This window comes from Danio aesculapii, chromosome 6 (genome assembly GCF_903798145.1).
Source record: "Danio aesculapii chromosome 6, fDanAes4.1, whole genome shotgun sequence".
Classification (NCBI taxonomy): domain Eukaryota; kingdom Metazoa; phylum Chordata; class Actinopteri; order Cypriniformes; family Danionidae; genus Danio; species Danio aesculapii.
Window position 1 is genome coordinate 37,996,673 of NC_079440.1, and position 20,657 is coordinate 38,017,329.

General features: G+C 37.0%; 1 protein-coding gene across 2 annotated transcripts in view; it reads right to left on the reverse strand.

The window, feature by feature from the left end:
- Positions 1 to 20,657, reverse strand: part of brinp3a.1 (bone morphogenetic protein/retinoic acid inducible neural-specific 3a, tandem duplicate 1) — a 64,389-nt gene that overhangs the window by 16,400 nt on the left and 27,332 nt on the right. For both annotated transcript variants that reach the window (XM_056460131.1, XM_056460130.1), the window contains exons 5-6: positions 6,977 to 7,082; positions 6,180 to 6,416 (exon numbers count right to left, since the gene is read on the reverse strand). In XM_056460131.1, the coding sequence (XP_056316106.1) occupies positions 6,180 to 6,416; positions 6,977 to 7,082 (343 nt within the window). The remainder of the gene's footprint in view (positions 1 to 6,179; positions 6,417 to 6,976; positions 7,083 to 20,657) is intronic.

A 20,657-nucleotide genomic window follows, 5' to 3' on the forward strand; every position in this document is an offset into this window, starting at 1 on the left:
CATTCACACCCATAGATATATACACTAGATATCGCATAGGGACCCTGATCATGCGTCAATAGAGCCGCCACATTTGTATAGGGCTCCCAGGGCAAAAGTCATTTAACCGCACTAGTCAAGACAGTGTTACTATGTGAAGATGCTGGACTTTAGTGCAGTCTACGGGTGTAGTAATGAGCTAACAAAGAATACAAAGCACAAAGGCTGTACATTTCATAGGTAAGATTTATTTTTTTACGTTTTTGTATGTTATGAACTTTTGTGCTAAGCAGGTAACGTTATTGATGATAATACAGTCACTTACTCCATTCCATACGCGGCTTATGCTAGTTTTGTTGAATAAAATCAGCAAACAATGTAAATGAAATATGACAACGAGATGCTGCGGTGCCAGAAACGTGTATTATTGTCGGCTAAGTGAACGAGTCGTTCATAATGGGGATTCATTCACAAACGAATCGCTTCCTCCGTCAGTATGAGAAGTGAAAGTGGGAGAGGGTGTGTGTTTTAGGACACGCATTAGATCAAATTTAACAGGAAGGGAGGACAGTATATTTCCATACACACAAACAAAGACTTTTTGTCTGGAATGCCTGTGCGATCCCTTATCCATCATTGTAGAAAAGTGATGCAAAATTATAATTTTCATAATTAAAAAAAAATTGCATACTGACCTCCGGGAAAACTTCCAATCATAGATATATGTGTATGTGTGTATATATATCTGGCTTTGGATGGCCACAGTCCTCCACTGCAGCTTGGTCCCACATTCATTTCAAAGGAGCGCTACCCTGTACTAAAATGGCGGCTCTATTGACGCATTCCTTCTAATAGACAACAGGGCAGGCGACATCTAATGTTTATATCTTTGATTCACACCAATGACTGTATAACATAATATCTGTACACACAGCGCAGCATTCAGGCAAATTACCGGTAATATTACAAATTCTCTTTCCGGAAAATAGCCGGAACGAATTTACCGGTATTTTCAAAGCGGCCTATTCATACATGCAGACCTTTCCGGAAAATTGCCAGTAATTTTCTGGAAAGGTCTGTAGGCCTATGTGTGAAAGGGGCTTTTATAACTTTATTGACTTTATTGATTATTCATCAAAATAAAGTGTGGGCAGATATTATCCTACTGATACTCTATTGACTGCTAGTTGACTGTTTGTTGCAAAGTTACTTCAACAGAACTTCAACAGTCAATAGTCTCTACAACATCCAAATACTGCTAATAAATCTACTGCTAAGACATATTTCTCCTCCAAATTATATGAAAGCATCCTTAAAACGAGAAAAAAAGATGTATACATATTATTTTATATATGATTTCGAAAGATCCCATTTGGTTTGAATCCAATAACAACAAAAAGAGTAAAAAAAGAGCCAAACATTAAGTTCTAACATGATGGCAAGTCAATAAAGCAAAAGCAGAATCCTTTCAGCCACACAAATGTCTTCCAAGAGAAGGGTGAGAGTTAGGGGTTATTTCATTTTCATTAAGGTACTTAATGTCCGTAGAATTTCTAATGATTTACCATCAATAAAAAGCATGGGCAGATATTGCATCAAAATGCAGGATAAATCTACTGCAAACTTTATATTTCAAAACATATTTCTGCTCCAAGTTCTATGAATGTATCCTTAAACCAAGAATTTTTTTTATAATTTATGATTTTGAATGAGCACATGTGATTTGACTCCAATAACAACAAAATGAGCAAAAAATAAAAAATAAATAAAAAAGAGCAAAACATCAAGTTTTAACACGATGGCAATTCGTTAAAGCAAAAGCAGAATCCTTTCGGCCACACAAATGTCTTCCAAGCGAAGGGAGGTTCATTTTCATTTGTGGCTTGAAAAATCGATAGCTGTGTTATGGCGCTCAACGCCCCAATCAATGCTAACATCTGACAAGAAATGATCTCAGTAGCTATAATTAACAACACAGATCTTCATCATAGCCTGACAATCCCAGTCTATGCCGAATTGGATTTCTCATGCAATCAAACATCAGGTAATTGAAAATATTACAGTTCCATTTTTAGACAGCCATTGATCTGCACAAGTCGGCAAGTTTTGTTTTTTATTACGAATATCATTATGAAACAAAAACTGTGTTGCCCCCGACCGAATAGAGGAGCCGCACTGGTAGATGATCTGGCTCCAGCAGATGATTGTTGTTTATTTATCTGGTTTACAGTCATTAGGCAGTGGTTTTTCACTCCCTGCTGTTGCTGCAGGAGGTAGAGCTCCAACATGGCTGTGATGCACACAAAAACCTGCTCCATGTTGGCTCTGTGCCTCGCTTAGGGACAAGTAAGCCTGCCAAGTCCAAAACGCTGCTTTACAATGACAATGACACTATATCCCAGGAAGCACTTCCCACTATTTCCTTGTCAACCATCAAATGTAACAAGTGATAACAATCGCTGTTTAATGACAGTCTGCTACACTGTGTGTCGTGGATTTTAAACTAATTAAGAGGCATTACATGGTGCTGGCGTTACATGGGTTGCTTAGAATTAGCTAATTTACCACAAAAAGGTTCCATTTTATTCTGATACACCCTTTAGGCATTCTGTTGACTATTAATAACTCCTATTAGAGTATTAAAGGCTTAGGGCCCTATCATACACCCGGCACAATAGGGAGCAAGATGTGTTTGGCACGATTTGTTGCTATTTCCAGACCAGTGCAACCCTAATTTTCATGTTTTGGACCACATCATTTAAATAGCAAATCCATTTGCGCCACTTTGTGGACTCATGGGCATGCTTGTCTATAAAGGAGGTGTGTTAAGGCGCATTGTTGACGTGTTGCTATTTTGAGGAACTGTAATAGGGCGTGCCATTGACCAACTGAGAGAAGTCCAGTACAGACCAAGTTATGTGCTTATGCAGGACGAAACGCTTAGACATTGCTTATACACACAGGATGTACAACAATACACAAATATCTTTACATATGAATTTTTTTTTAAAACCACTCCTTTATGCCTGCATGTCAGGGGGGTGGGGTTGGGGGGTGCTTTTTTCAGTTTATTCATGACAATTTGCATTTGTATATTGTTATTATTATTAATGTGCATATTTAAATTTGTTTTAAAGAGCCCCTATTATACATAAAATAGGGTCATATTTTGGTTGTAAGGGTCTCCAACAACAGTCTAATATGCATGCAAGGTCAAAAAACACTTTCATGGTCTTATAATCTGCATTTATTTTTACCTAATTATCCCAGCGACTCCCATTTGAATCATTCAGCAATTCATTTGTTCCCAAACCCCTCCTTAGCGCGAAGCTAATCTGCACTGATTGGACCGATGACAGCCTGTTGCGATTGGTCGAAACTGACACCCTTCAGCGCGAGACAGAGTGAAATGCCCAGCAGCTAATCAACAATATAAAAGTAGTCAGAGTGCACACACGCATCATAGTGTAAGGCGTGGATTTTGGCTGCCAGTGGGTGAATGTAAATACAGACAATGGACTTGAAAATACAGACGACTATTTTATTAAGCAAAAACTCCAAGAACTGGTGAGGCGCGGATATAACTGCTGAGGACGCGGGTGGTGAGGGAGGTGTCGCGGACGCCACCCTCTCTATTCTGCTGCCCTTGGCGGCCGCCTAGGTCGCCTCTATGGACGTGCCGGCCCTGCACACACATTACCCTCACCGTTCGCCAAGAGCACCTGTTCAGCTTGCTGGGTGCAATTTAGACACCTCACCTCAAACCTGAGCTGAATTATTTTGAAACTTGACCGTTGCATGCATGTAGGAACAGCTGACGATCCGTAAACAAATCGGCACTCGTCGCGTTTTCAACGTGGCTTTGCACGCGATATGAGAATATAAAGAGCTAACCTGATACAGTACACGTGGTTACAAGTAACAAAACACAACTAAATACATAATTTGCAACCTGGAGTAAACGAGGCAACAATTTTAATCGCACGTACTTACACTTGTGAAATGGGGGAAGAAACTGATCCATAATGCACTGATCCATGTTCTGACAGTCTTTACTGATCCTTCCTTTAACAAACAGCCGATGAAGTCTTCTTTGTAAGCATGTAGTTTTCAGAAGCACTTGAACTGCTCATGGCTGGGCTATATTGCTGAGGTTTCATCTTTGGGTAGAGACTGTCAGTAATATCCATCTGCACAGCGTGACTTCATTTGACCGGTGTCTGTGTGTGTGGCTTTTTTTTTCCTGTGTTAGTAGGCGGGGCCACAGGTTTCAAATGTCCCGGGTTTGCGCGCGCAACTACTTGTGTTTCGTAGTCGCGTCATCACGAAACACCTAATGACTCGTTATCAAGACGACTCGTTCGAAGCACTATGAGTCGACTCCTTTATAGATGAATCAATAGTTTTAAACAGAAATTTCACTTCACTGATATTTCACTTCAGCTGTGTTACACACTACATGGAAGGGCATTTTCAAAAACCCATAATAGGGGCTCTTTAATAAAAACAAGTTTAGATTTGTCCACCTGTTGGGATTTGGAGACGTATGCATCACCATGGGGCATAAGAATAGGACGTGTGTTTGGATAACGAACCACACTTCGTTATTATTGTTCATTTATTTGTTTGCTGGAAATTAGAACTGAATTTAGAAATAGTTTTGAAAGAAATCTTGTGCTTAACAAATGAAATTAAATATGTAGGCTAATAGATGTCTTCAGTGGGGTGTGTACAACACCATATCATTATCCACGAAAGAAAAGGTGTAAAGTAAAGAGTAAAAGTAAAGTTAAGAGAAAGTAAAGTGGCCGAATTATGTTTAATTATTTTCTCACTAGTAAAGCATTCAGTTTTTCCACTTACAAAGTCTGCCATGTAATTAGCAATTTCATCATGGTGCGACACAAATGACTCTTATAGGGAATGAGAGATGAAACTCTAATTGGTTTTATGCACATTATGCTCAAAACACACTCATAGCTTATTAAGAGAATAAGCACAACCCTGTTAAACCATGCGCTGAGGTGCAGAGCATATTTTTTGGTCTAAAAATAGCAAATGGGGATTCAGACACACCCTTAATGCTTTTGCGCCATGCATTTCAGACTTTGCATATAGATCATCAAAATAGAGCCCTTAATGTTCATTTAACTAATGAAAATACATTAACAGATATCAAGAATTATGTTTTTGATATCAACTATTTAACTTCTTAATTAATAATATTTGTATTATAAAAGATTCCATTTTTGATACCAACAATTGCATTTTTATATCAACAATTTTGTTTATATCAAGAATGTTTGATATTCAAGATACTGTGTATATGTGCTAGTGTATGTTTATAAGTTGAGAACTTGTGAAGAGCTTCTCACATGTCTAGAGAAAGGTTTCTAACATTAGCCAATGATATTGTATTTGGAAGATAGTAAGTGATGCCTCCAATGGTTAATGCCTTTGAGAATGTCTTGGCTCCTAAGTTCAGAATAATAAGTGGATTCAGATCTAGTCTCTGAGAGATTTTGTGCTGCTAAATGCAGTGACATGTTCCAAAAGCACTGTCCTTTTCTATATTTACTTTGTGTGAAGGACTGTGGTTTAAGGCTCCTTAATTTTAAGTAAACTTTTTCAAGGTATTTTGTAAATCACTTGCAAATAGTTTTAAAGCACACTCTGTGCTGTTTTTGGTTTGTTCTCATGTCTTTAATTTACACTGTACTCATATATTACAAAAACTGCACCAGGGTCTCATTCTGCTTGTTTGGCACTATGGCTCAGAGGGCAAGGTTCACCTGTATTCAAATGAACCGCATTAACAGAACAGTTACAAGAGTTTGTTCATAACATTAAACCTGCCAAATACGAACACACCCTTATAAACAACAAAGGCTGAAGGGGACTGGATTGGATTTGGGTAGGATGATTGGATAAATTGCAGTCATTAGTCACTGACACTATTAAGAACAATCAAGAACTATAGCAGACATGAATCTTAAAATCATTTTGTTTTTATGAACTGGATGCATCAAGCTAATTATTTCTTCACAAACTGTTCATGAATAATTTCAATAAATACTGTTCAATTTAAAATTCTACTGTCAGGCTTTAAAATACTTTTGTCTTTTTAGAGCCTGGAAATATTTAGTCTTCCAACTCAAAATCCCTGGTACAGATGAATAACTATTCCTGTAAAATCTTACCAGACTCTTCAAACTCTTGGTTGGCTTGCGTCCATGATTCTCTGATGAGTTTCAGACTGTCCTGCATAGCCTTCAGGTCTTCACTGGGACAGTTGCACTGGGAATAATCCACACTACATTTGCACCAGCAGTCGTTATCCCGACACACAAACTCGCCCTCAGAGTGACAGCCAATATAGCTGAGAGCTGCCTCCACAAATCGACTCCTTAGGTATTCTGGCAGAATAGCCTGAAGACCTAAAATAATACAGAATTGTTTACATATATACATGCAATGAATATAAAAACCACAATCCACTACTTTCCAAAAGTTTGGGGTGAGTTGATGGATAGTTTTATTGATTGATTTTAATATAAGCATTGAAGAAATGTTTCAGGTGGTTCATTCCGCTGTGGCGACCCTGGATTAATAAAGGGACTAAACCAAAAAGACAATGAATAAAAGTTTCATGTATATTAAAATACTATTGCTAAAGATCAAGTGAAACTGAACACTAGAATAATTTAAAAAGTAACTATTGAAATAGAATATAGAGTATAGTGTTTATGTCTAAATAAAATATATTATCATACATTTTATAACCTGCTATCTTAGATATTTCCTTGAAATCTTTGCAGACAGAATGGAATATTGCTTTTTTTTTTGGAGTGTGCTTTCACAACAAAATATGTCTGTTGAATATATCTGCGAACACACTGCTGCCTCTTTTAATATCAACATAAAAGAACAAAATTAAAAGAATGATAATATCACTGCATCCCAAGTCTGTGATATAGTTAAATAATGAATGCGCTACCTTGTAGATGAATCTTGTTCTCTGGACTCTGAACCAAAACGGAACTGACAGAATCGAGGTTGTCATAGTTACTGCATCCAAGAGGGCCTGTCCTTGTTTCGGTCACCTTAAGGGAAGACAAGAGAAAGCACATGACAATACTCTGTGCAAAACAGAGACAGGCAGAGCAGGCAGACGACTGCCCAGTGAAATCAGAGTAACACAGATGTCTCCAGTGTTTCTACAAGCTCCAAACAGGTATATTTAAGAGAGACTGATGTTGGTATACAGGAACTGAACTGTGCAATGAAAATGCTGCATGACTAGATTGTAAAAAGCCCAAAAAATTATTGTGATTCTGCCATTACACCAAGGTCATGACTGCTTTTGAGAAAGCTATCATTAGGACCAAATTCAGCAATGTAGTGAAGGGCAATATTTTACTTTGATTGTAATGTACTTTCACTGTACGTAAATTGTGAAGGTTAATGGACCAGTTGTGGAAGTAAATTGCAGAAAGTGACTTGAATTTCATAATCAATTTGGTATATCAACAAAGATATTTCAAATCCAACACAGCATTAAAAGGCTATGTGTTTGCAGGCCACTTTGTTAGGCACACAATGCTAGTACTGGGTTTGACACCTTCTTAATTCTTCATTGCATTGATTCAGCAAGGTCCTGGAAGCATTCCTTAGAGGTTTTGGTCCATATTGGCACGACATATCATCATGTTATTGCAGCAGATTTGTCGGCTGCACATGATGTGAATCTCCTGCTTCAGCACATCCCCAAGGTGCTTTATTGCACTGAGATCTGGTAACTGTGAAGGCCGTTTGAGCATAGTGAACTCACTGACATGTCCAAGAAACCGGTGTGAGAAGAGCTTTGTGACATGGCTTATTATCCTGCTGGAAGTACCCATCACAAGACGGTTACATTGTGGTCATAAAGAGATGGACATGGCCTGCAACAATACTCAGGTAGGCTGTGGTGTTGAAACAATGTTAAGTTAGTACTGTAAGGCACAGAGTGTGCCAGGAAAATTTCTCCTACACCATTACACCACCAGCAGCCTGAACAAGCAGGAACTTTCTCACAGGGTAGTTACAGAATTTCAGTTATAAAGACTAGTCAGCAGACCTGGTTCACCAAGAGCTATTATACTCCAAACCAGTTTCCTCAATGCATTTGCACTGTCACAAGGAACATGGAAGTGATGCAAACTGGTCAATGGTGACATAAAGTGTTCTATTCAACAAAATCACAACTGTTGGACGACACCTTGATTAAAGCTATGTTTTCATTGTGTTTATTGTAACATTAGGGGTATGAGGAGCTTATGAGGCTCTGGAGAAGTAATGGTGTGCCTTATAATTTTTACTTTTTTTCTATTTCATATAAATTAGTCTAGCATGACACTGTATTCAGCACAAAATAGGCTACAATAATATGGAAGCAGTATGTATTTTTTGAGAGAAAAAGGAATATGCATAGTTATTAAAAGTGTGCTTTTTCAATTAACTGAAATAAGGCTAAAAACAGATTTTCATCACAAACTGATGCAACATAGACTTATAACTAGGACAATTCAGAATGTGTGTGTGCAGAAATCCACAGAATTCCGCAGATTTTTAGCCCATCATTGAGTCTATTTATTTACTTGTCTAAATGTGTGTACATTTATATTTATTCAGTTTTTTTATTAATTTCAGTAATAATATTGTTTAATATAATAAAATATTCATATGACTTATTTACATTACAGTTTGTAAAGTAATATTTTCTGTCTTTTAGTGGATATATGGTAGATTTATTACATGAGAGACTTGCTTTGTTTACCAAATATGTGGATCTACTTGGATTTGCATTTTAAACATTAAATATAAGTAAAAAAAAAAATTATTTTAATATTTTCTATTTTATATATTACGTTTTTAGTTAAGATCATCCGAATAAATATGCAGATTTTTTTTTTACAAAATTCTGGCAGAAATAGCAAAAAAATGTCAGCAGATTCTTTCTGGTCCTACTTATAAGATCTATGACAGCTTGTGTGCTACATATCATCAAGGCCACAGACATAGACAACAATTGAATTTCACAAACATTAGTTATCCTTATCTGTATGTCTTAAAATACTTTAAACTACTGTGCTGTTGTTTTGTATTGCATTTGTTCAGGTTGATCAGCATACACTTTTATCATTGTAGTCCTTTTTATCTTGGATTAGCTTTTTTTTAGGACCTGTTCTGTAGTAGGAGCCAATTTATTTCCCCCATGAAAATAAAATCATTCCTAGGACTTAACATGCCAAATGTGGAAATACCCTCTATAATTTTTAAACAAATTTTTATCCTAGCATCTAAATAGCGGAGCACAAATCAAGACTCATCAGAACATGAAAGCTTTTTTCCATTCTTGGTGAGCCTGTGAAAAATGTGCCCTTAAACACCTGTTCTTAGCTGATAAGAGTGGTGTCTGATGTGCTCTTTTGCTGCTGTAGCCCATCTGCTTCAAGGTTTGAGCATACAGAGGTGCTCTTATGCACATGTCATTTAAAATGAGAGGTTATGGTACTCTCATTCGCATTTCTATGTGCTCAAAAGCTAAGCCATTAGCAAGGTATTTATACCCACATAATACCACATACTTGATGTTTATTTTTGACTATCATCTGTAAACCCTAGGGATGACCCTGGTAAAACTGCAGTTTATTAAATACTCGGACCAGCTTATCTAACACCAACAACCATACTACATTCAAAGTCTTTTAAATCCCCCTTCTTCCCCCTTCCCATTTACAGCAAACTTTGGACTTCAGCTCATTGTCTTGACCACATCTGCGTGCTTGTAATTCAACAGCAGTTGATAATAAAGTACATAATAAAGTGGCAACAAGTGAGCGAATGGTATATTGGAATATTGGAAGATGCAGTTTAAACTGAATGAAACGCAACAAACGGTTAGAAGAAGTCAATCAATATTCCAGAGCAGACATAATAGTAGAACATATTACCGACACCTTACTGACAAAACTATTGACACAGAATCTTTGTTCCCATCCACGAGTTGAAAATGGCGCACAATCGCAGCTCAATCATTCCTGACAAAAGCTTCATTTTTTTCCCTGACAAAAGTCACTGTAAATCAAGGTTCGACTGACACATGGGAAGAAAACTCACTGCCTGTGGGCAAATATATCTCCCTACCTGTCACTTACAAATTGTTCTCTGTTCTACATTGTCTTCTTTAATATTTCCCCCGGTGAATGAATAAAAGTCTCCATGTCGTGTTTGTAGATTAATGGTGACCCAAGATTTCTGTCAGGCGAAACTAACTTTTCTTCTTCTGCGCTGGAAGAAAAGTTGCCTTTGTTCGGCATCTGCTCAAGGGTCACCGGATAAACAGTGAAGCAGATAAAACGAGACAAAGTCAACACTGTAGTGAACCTTCCAAGCAGAACGCAGTTGTTGTCATGCAAGTGAACCACTGAAAATGACTGAGGACCTGGAAAATCCAAGGAAGCATTTCTAATGTGTTACACAAGCAGCAAATCCCCATTATCGAGAGCTGCTTTATTTAATTTCCATTCAGCGTGCTGAAATAACTTTCAAGCCAGTGAGAGTCCTGAAAGCCGAATCAGGAGGAAAAGCACAAGTTCAGCAAGCCTACCGCTGGCATTTCCATTCCTCTTATTGACGCTTCCACGCAATTAATTAAAAATCCAAGGAGCCTCTACAGGGATCAGCAGATTAATTTCTAACAAAGACAGATGTCCAACCTAAAGCGAAAATTGACCAATTGGAAGCATAAAGATGGGTTTTTCTATGCATAGCAATGAGCCAGCCTGCAACAAGGGCCTGACGGAGCGGAGCATGTGCAGAACTTTGCCTTTCTATAATGAAATGGTGAAAAATAGAGAACTGTTGCTGCGGCTAGTGCATCTGAATTGGAGATTTGATATTCACCTGAGTGTGCACTTTGCGCCATCCATTACAGATGCTGAGTACAAACCATGTGGACCGAAAACAGTGTATTTTTTTCAAATTATCTGCAGTGTTTTATTTGTGCTGACTCCATCAGAACTCCAGCAGCGGCGGGCTTTAATGAGATCAGTAACCAGCAGAAGGGTTGCTTCAGTGTGCCCGGGATGAATTCAAGGAAATGGGTCAGTTGTGACTTGTAACGTTCACTCTCAATCACCCAGAAGTTCATAAGACTGTCCCCTCTATCTTTATTAAAGAAGACCTGGCACTCGTGATCCTTGATGTGTCATTCTAAACATAGTTATTGCGTCATTCTTTTGTCTCTTACTGCCATGCTGAGAGACTAAAACACTGCACTGAGAAAAGAATGGGTAAAAATGATAATAATAGCCCACAGCCGGCCTCCGTTTTTAAAGGAATTAATCACTTAAAATAAAATCTCATTATTTACACATCTTCATGAGTTAAAGAAAACAAGAATCTTTACAAATAAGTTTGTGTTACACATAAAAATAATACAAAAACACTATAAACGATACTCTATTTCAAATAAATAAATTCTTAACCTGATTATGTCTAATAAGCCAACAATACTGGTGTTCAAGTGATTTTTTTTATTTTCTTTGCCGTAAGTTCATAAATTGCTTAGGTTAATAAAGATGTTTGTCCTTTATACTAAATTCACCTAGCATTTAAACACATTAAGCTGCTTTTTGTTGGTTTATTCAGGTGGACATATAATGTAAGTGATGTGTCTTTACTATAGATTTAAGCCCATCTGGACAAAGCAAACATTTAACAATACTGGATTTGGAAATATAACGTAAACACACGCTTCCTTGACCAGATAATTATAATACTGTGCTCTTATATTGTACAGCAGGAGTGTAATTGCTACAGTCAAAATGCTGCATCTTGAGAGTTTATAAGCAAATACACTCACCGGCTACTTTATTAGGCACAACTGTCCAAACGATTGTTAACACAAATTTCTAATCAGCCAATCACATCGAAGCAACTCAATGCATTTATGCATGTAGACATGGTCAAGACGATCTGCTGCAGTTCAAACTGAGCATTAGAATAGGGAAAAAAGGTGATTTAAGTGACTGAACTTGGCATGGTTGTTGGTGCCAGGCGGGCTGGTCTGAATATTTCAGAAACTCCTTATCTGCTGGGATTTTCATGCACAACCATCTCTAGTGTTTACAGAGAATGGTCAGAAAAAATGAAAGTATCCAGTGAGCGGCAGTTCTGTGGGTGCAACTGCCTTGTTGATGCCAGAGGTCAGAGGAGAATGGCCAGACTGGGTTGAGCTGAAAGAAAGGCAACAGTAACACAAATAACCACTCAGTACAACTGAGGTATGCAGAAGAGCATCTCTAAACACACAACGCGTCGAACCTTGAGGCAAATGAACTATAGCAGTAGAAGACCACATGAAGTGCCACTCCTGTCAGCTAAGAACAAGAAACAGAGGCTACAATTCGCAGAGGCTCAGCAAAATTAGAAAATAGAAGATTGGAAAAACGTTGCCTGGTCTGCTGAGTCTTGATTTCTGCTGCGACATTCGGATGGCAGGGTTTGGCGTCAACAACATGAAAGCATGGATCCATCCTGCATTGTATCAACAATTCAGGCTGGTGCTGGTGGTGTAATGGGTTGGGGATAATTCCTTGGCACACTTTACACCCATTAATACCAATTGAGCATTGTGTCAACGCCACAGCCTACTTAAGTATTGTTGCTGTCCATCCTTTTATGACCACAGTGTACCTATCTTCTGATGTCATTTCCAGCAGGATAACGTGCCGTGTCATAAAGCGTGAATCATCTCTGACTGGTTTCTTGCTCAATAAATGTCAGTGGGAAATGTACAATCACTGGCTACTTTATTATGTACACCTTACTAGTACCAGCGTCATGAGAAATCGAGTCCCTCCTGACAATTGGGTCCACCTAGGAGCCTATTGGTTCACTGGAGTTGTAAGTGGTATGGTTTGTAGCGCCTGATTAAAATATAAATATATATAAATATGCAGTGAAATCTTGTTTAAATGTATGTAATTTAAAAGAGCGTTATAATGATATAAAACTATTTTAAATTATGTATTTCGTATACTGATCTACAAGTAATGGCATCTGTAAAGCCTTTATTTTAGATAGCTTACGACGTGCTACCACTTATGTAAATATATTTATACATAAAAACATCAAAAAGACATTTAATGTTTACAAACGTTTAAATTATTTTAACTATGCTTATCTTTACCTTGTAGTTATCGATAATAATGTTAATAATATGATTAGTGTTAAAATGTCAAGACTGAGAATAGACTATTAAAAAGCACCTAATATGATTGTAATTGCACTGTGGAGAAGTACAAAAGTTTTTGATTTCGGGGGGACCCGATTTCTCATGACACCGAGTTGGACCCCCTTTTGCCTTCAGAACTCCCAAAATCCTTTGTAGCATAGATTCAACAAGGTATTGGAAATATTCTTTAGTGATTTTGGTCCATATTGACATGATAGCATCACACAGTTGCTGCAGATTTGTCAGCTGCACATTCGTGATTGCGAATCTCCCGTTCCACCACATCCCAAATGTGCTCTATTGGATTGAGATCTTGTGACTGTGGAGACCGGTTGAGTACAGTGAACTCATTGTCATACTCCAATTTCGATACGCAGAATATAATTATCTTTTAAACTTGGTTTACGTACATTGCTGAGATTTTGGTTTGATTTTACTGTAAACTAGGACACTGAGTTATTTCAATAAGAGTTTTGTTGTTGTTGTTGCTGTTGTTAGCATATTAGTGAGTATTTAATCAATAAATGAAATCTGAAATGTATAAAGTAACAAAATTATCTGCAATATCTGATCCAAAATTCCATGGGAATGTAAGATCCATTAAAACCCTAGTATCAACTTATATTCAAAATTTCTTTGTCAGAATTTATTTGTATTTTATTTTTTTTTTCTCGTGTATTGATTAAGATGATGCAATGGCGCAGTAGGTAGTGCTGTCACCTCACAGCAAGAAGGTCGCTGGTTCGAGCCTCGGCTGGGTCAGATGGCATTTCTGTGTTGAGTTTGCATGTTCTCCCTGCGTTCATGTGGGTTTTCTCCGGGTGCTCCGGTTTCCCCCACAGTCAAAAGGCAGTACAGGTGAATTTGGTAGGCTAAATTGTCTGTAGTGTATGAGTGTGAATGAGTGTGTATGGATGTTTCCCAGAGATGGGTTGCAGCTGGAAGGGCATCCGCTGCGTAAAACATATGCTGGATAAGTTGGCGGTTCATTCCGCTGTGGCGACCCGGATTAATAAAGGGACCGAAAAGAAAATGAATGAATGAATGAATGAATGTATTAAAATGAAGCATCGTATCACATTTGGGACTAGAGTAATGTATTTTCATATTTCACAACATTACTATTGCATTACTTTTAAAATACTTGTATTTTACAGTCTATTTATGGCAGATCTCCTTAAAAAAATACTTATTTACACACCTCAATGGGAAAAGAACGAGAAAAGATTAAACAGGAAAAAATCTAAATAAAATGACAGTAAGACAATATAAATCCTTTAAAAGTGACTAAAATTATTTGCTAAATATGCATCAGCCATCCATTGCATTTCACTCAGAGTAGCCTAAATGAGGAAAAAAACAGACAGTTTTGTAATTCCCACCTGTGATTAATCCGACAAAGACTCTGGAAAATATCACTGAGTAGGCCCGCAAAACCACATATTTGAATAATAATGAATTTTAAGATGCCGATCCCAGCTATTCTGATATGCTAGGAATGTCATTAATGTTTCATAAGCACCGGCACTTATTATACAATTGCTTTACACGAGTCGCAGATAGAATGGGGTCTGTATTTAATCAGCAAGCTTTAGTCAATAGGCGCTTTCGTATTTGCATCATGCTTTTTACCCTGCATTGAAACAATCTTTAAGATATTCAAGCAGCTGTTTTCATAAAAAAAATTTCTTTCCGGTGGGTTAGCGTACCCTTCGTTTTAGTGCACGCAATGGGGGAAGCTTATCATTGGAGGAAAGCGTGCATTAGAATGGAATTATACCCTTCTCTGCGGAAAATAGGACTTTATTGAAAGCAGCAGGGAATCCTCGGCGAGGCTAGTAGTGGTTAATGCTCTCAGCTTCAGCTTGTGAAATCTTCCAATGAAACACAAAGGCGTGCGCTCTACAAGAGAGCTTCATCTGCGTGCATTAGCTGGAAATTCGTTTTGATTTTTCGAGCGTTCTTTCCTCACAGCCGGATTCGGAAGTGCTCGCTCTGGTTTGTCGAGAGGTGCTGGCAGGGCTTTTTTATGCCTCCCAGCTTGTGCTCGGGATGCTTGACTGATGACCCGGGCAAACGTCAAAGCACCACCGGTGGCAAAATGCCCAACTCTTTCTCTGAATCGTAATCTTTCATAAAGTTTTCCACAGATCATATACTCCAACGGTGAGACGGTGAGAGAATTCGCAGCATGTAAAATGTTTTCCATTGCTTAACAGAGATGAACAAATGGGGAATACGACAGAAAAGAGATTGCTATTAGTGAGTATTATGAAAAATATGTATTTTGTGATACATCTGGTTTAATTAAATAGACAGTCTAGCTCCACAAGGAAAATTAAAATTTTAAAACCTGCCCAACTTTCATCTGTTGAATATAAATATTATATCTAGAAAAGTTCTATAAGAAATAAATTTTAAAGATGGTTAATTGAACAAATAATACAAATAATTAAATGAAAAAACATCACACTTTACAATAAGGCTTCATTAGTTAAAAATGCAGTAGGTGATTGTCTTTAGAAACATTTTTTGTTGTGCTGGTTGAAAGTCTCTTCACATTCTAATAGTTATGATTAAAGTAAATTATTTTCTTTTTGTATGTATTTTTATATTCTGGGAAAAGCATTGGACAAAAAATGTTCATCCTAGACTAGATTATATATATATATATATATATATATATATATATATATATATATATATATATATATATATATATATATATATAAAAATTAAAGTAAAGTCTGTTGGCATTCCAATAGTACTGACTAAAGTAAATTATCTACATTTGTTTGTATGTATTTTTATATTCTGAGGAAAGCATAAGACAAAAAAACTGTTCATCCAATTAAATATTGCCGGGCCGACAATTCCCATAATTCTGATAAGTAGCCCAAACTGTCTGTCAACAAATGTAGATTTGTACAACTGCGCATCTCTGTTCAAGCAGAACTGCCATTTGTGCGATCACATGCATGTGTACCTGAGACGAGAGAGAGAGCAAGAGCTGTAAAAACAAAAGCTGAATCAATTTTTTTTTTAATCCTGAATCAATATTGGTGTTACTTTTGCACGCTGGAGGAAGGATGACACCATGGCTGAAATATTTCTTTTAGACAGGTGATGTTATGTTTTAAAACTCTTTTAGCAACACAAAGCTTATGTAGATTTTGTTGTTACAAATTCAGTGTTGTTGCACTGAAATCTTCTGGCAAAAGATTAATGTGACTATTTTCAATTTCATAAGTTACGTTTTACAGCATCAATAATGTAGATTTTTATTTAGTCTAACAACAAAACATTACTAAATAGCGCAATTTCGCCTAGCCTGCTTTACTGAGGTGCAATTGGTTTTATATTCACATTGGTTCATTTTTAAGCAATAATAACCTGTGACACGCTCACTATATTGTTTACCATGCTACTCTAAATATTCGGTCTGAAATAGCATGTAAATATGGCTTAGCAATAAGTGTAATTCCTGCACACCGTCGGCCAAGCACTAAGCATACTGTAGTTGCTTTAGGACAAAGCGCGTTAAGAGTGAGACGGCCGATGCTTGCGAGCATTAAATAATGCACATTATGACAAGTTTTGCTTGCTAACTACACAACTGCAAACATGCTAGATACAATCCAGATGTTCGTTTGGAATTGTAGTATTATAAAAGACTGTAAAGTTTTCAGACATCAACTAGTGGGTTGTCTGCTGTCATCTTTAAGGTGCGCGCATTTATGTTTCAGGAGGCGTGGCTTGGATGGTAGGGGAGGGACTGTGTTTTAAAGATATTATGCATTATTATGAGGTAAGCATTCTGGCAGATTACCTACTGCACCTTTACTAACATGAACAGCATTACTAATCATGAACAGTACTTGTACAGCCTTCATTATTTATAGTTCAACATTTACAAATGCATAATTAACAGTCAAATTCATGTTTGTTAACGTGGCACCGTATTTGAATGTTATCACTCGAATGTTATCATCATGGTTAATTAGCTACAGACCACATATGGCTGCGCCTGGAATTAACAAGAATTATTAATATTAATTGTTCAATTTCCCATTATTTGTATTTTATTAACATCTACCCCTACCCCAACCCTAAACCCAACCTTCACAATAATGTAAAAACATATCTGGATCTGGAGTCTTCTCTATTAGTATACCTGATTAACCATGGATGGATATTAACAGCCTTCTGAGCCTACCAGTTGGCACAGAAGACCCCTACTAGCCAATATCTATCAGTTAATAACCACTGATAACGCCCATTCAATCGAGTGATAACTTTAGAATCGTAGTTAACGCACCATGACCTAACATCATCTATCAATGAACAACTCTATTTTCATTAACTAACATTAAATAACATGAGCAAGTACTGTAATTATGTGTATTGTTAGTAAATGCATTAACTAACATTAGCTAATACAACCTTATTGCAAAGTCTTACCATAAATAAAAATATCAATAAGCTATTAATGGCTATTTCAGTTTGCAATTTCACTGTCTTAACCGACCATATCTGTATTATTAGATCCCTGACAGATTGCAATACATAAAAATGGGTGATGAGTGAAGATGAAGATGGGTGATAAGCAAGTATTGCCAAAAATACAGACTTTCTACAACATCATTTATTTTCAATGAGAGGACAGTCACAAACAGTCACAACATTTAGAGCAGACTCAAACCTGCAAAGCTGATGTGAATGAGGAATTGCAAGTCTAAGGCTGCCAGGAGGAACACAGAAACATCTGCCAGAGGAATCAATCAATACAGAATTGTTCAAATGAAGATCATGAATAATCAGAAAATTGATATTTTTACTGAGTCCCTTTCATTAGAAAATCAAAGACCTAATGACTCCTCGACCCATCGCCTACTATTCTTTCAAGCCTACTCAGAGCAATAAATTCTGGCCACTTAGCATGATGGCTTGCAAGTATATCACAGTGACGGCAAGATACATGTCAGGCTACATCACATTAAAATGCGAAGCCTTTTTCCTTTTGTATCCAAACATGCCCTGACTGTTATGAACCTCAACTAACACTCCTCCCTCCTTGTAAATCAAAATAAAATGCGGTTACTGATGTCAACTGGCACTCACTGCATCTCCTGTCCACTGTCGCGTCTATAGAGGTTAAAGATTCATTTATTATTGGTGGTGCAGAAAATCCTCCTCATAAGTCCCTTATTCATTAGAGCCTGACACCTCACTTATATTCAAAACGGCTGACAAATGGGCCGAGCTCTCAAAGAAATAATTGAAATGGAACAGATAATTTGTCACACTGATGCATAATTCCACCAGCACCTTCATATTTATTTATTTATCTGTACATTCCCTCCCCCATGAAGAGATCTCTTCCATTTTCTCTCAAACGCTGTATGTTTGCCACCGAGAGAATCGCCAATTTGGTCTGGAGAGCCTTTGTATTCACATCCGTCTTCATCCACATGAGGTAAAAATCCATGGGCTGAATTAAAGACTGCTGATCCTGAGAATATTTCGCATCAATCACCTGAAATGCCAGACAAATAAAGGCATCTAAAAGGACCTCCATTTACTCATTTCCATCAAGAGAGCTTATAAGCTCTTAAGCTGAGACACTTCCTGTCAGGAGGCAATGTGTCTTGCTCGCTACAAATCATCTAATATGAAGTAAGGTTGGGAACGAAGTCCATTTTAAATACCAGACTAAATGATGAAGTGTGTTCTTTCACAAATTTAACTAAATACTATATTAACAGTGCTTACCAGACTACAAACAGCACTACCAACTCAGCTATATATAGGAAATCACCACTCAGGTTTTTGATCTGAATGGGTTTTGAATGCAACTTCTGAAAGAAACTGGCAAAGATTCAAATGCAAGCCAATGCTGAATTCCGCATTGAAGCCTTATGCATAGTTTCCACCAAATGTGCCGCATGCCTCCTTTTGAGTGACGCTCAAAGTGATTTCTGTGTTATTTTATCATGATAGAATGAGTTGTTCAGCAGTAAACTATACTTTCTTACCTACAGGATCTGACGGATCACTGTTTACTGGTTAAATGTGGGCTTCTGTTTGCTGATACACGCCGAAGGTTATCATGTCAGGGAAAACAGGTGATCGTTATCTAGCTAGTAATTATTTATAGGTCTGAAATAATAATTAGAAAGGCAAAACTAATGTTAACCTACCTCCACATCGATCTTCTGTAACGTTATTCGAACTTGATTTAAAGGACATCTCTGAGTTTTATTTTCAGTTTCGGCATGTTATCAATTCCATCTACTGAATTTGCTCTTTCAAAAATATTACACATTCTAGAAAGAGAATATTATATAACAAATAAAGCTGTAAATGTTATATATTATTTATATACATCATTTACCATTGGCTTTTTATTTTAAAACACCTAAAATTAAAATTTAATGTAAATTCCTCTTAAGGCATCGAATAAACCAAATGAAAACGGGGGCAAAGAAAAAATAATAAACACTATACAAGCGATGTTGCAGCAGCTGATAGACATCAATTTGATGTATTAATACTGCAAAATTAATTGTACAAATTGATAAGGATTATTTTATATAGTGTAAGAGTGTGTAAATATCCTGTTGATATTTAGAAATATTGCTGTATCTTTTGCTGATATAAATGCACAATTTTTCCTACATGGCAAATGGCTGTCCACGATGTGTATATTTTGGATCCTGTTAATTGTTAATTAAAAATAAAAACCTTTTTAAAAATGTATTGGGCGCTTACTGTTATAAAATTATGTTTGTAGTTTGCAAAATACCAAAAATTATATAAAAGTTGATTGAATTCCAATATTACTGTTCACATTCCAAAACATCTGATCTGCAATGGATTTAAAACCACCTATGAAAGTGGCACAAGTCAGAATGGGAAAAATCTGATTCCATTTAGATTGTGCTGTTTACACTGCCATGGGAAAAACAGATATGAGCCTTATTTGGGTACATTTGCCTACAGCGTGAGCATACTTTTTTAGATTTGATACTTAAGTTCCTTTATTGCTACAGGTATTGTGCACATATGTAATTTTCATGTTAACTGTGTACTTAAGAATAAAAAATACAAACTCACTGCAGGCACATTGCAAATCAGAGGCGTTTTACATTCCATTTCTGAGTGGCAGTAGAGTTTGCTGCTGCAGTGTTGCCAATATTATTATATTTTTATACTCAAGGCTCTATCGTTCACATCCTTTTAAACGTGCATTCTTGTCCATTTTTGTAATAGAGGGCCATGTTGAACAGTGCTCTTGTGAGGGGATTAAAATACACCAAATGCTTTACACGGAAGCAAGGTAATCTGTCTGATGACTGACAGTTTTTTGAAGGACACCAGAAAACAGCCTCTGATT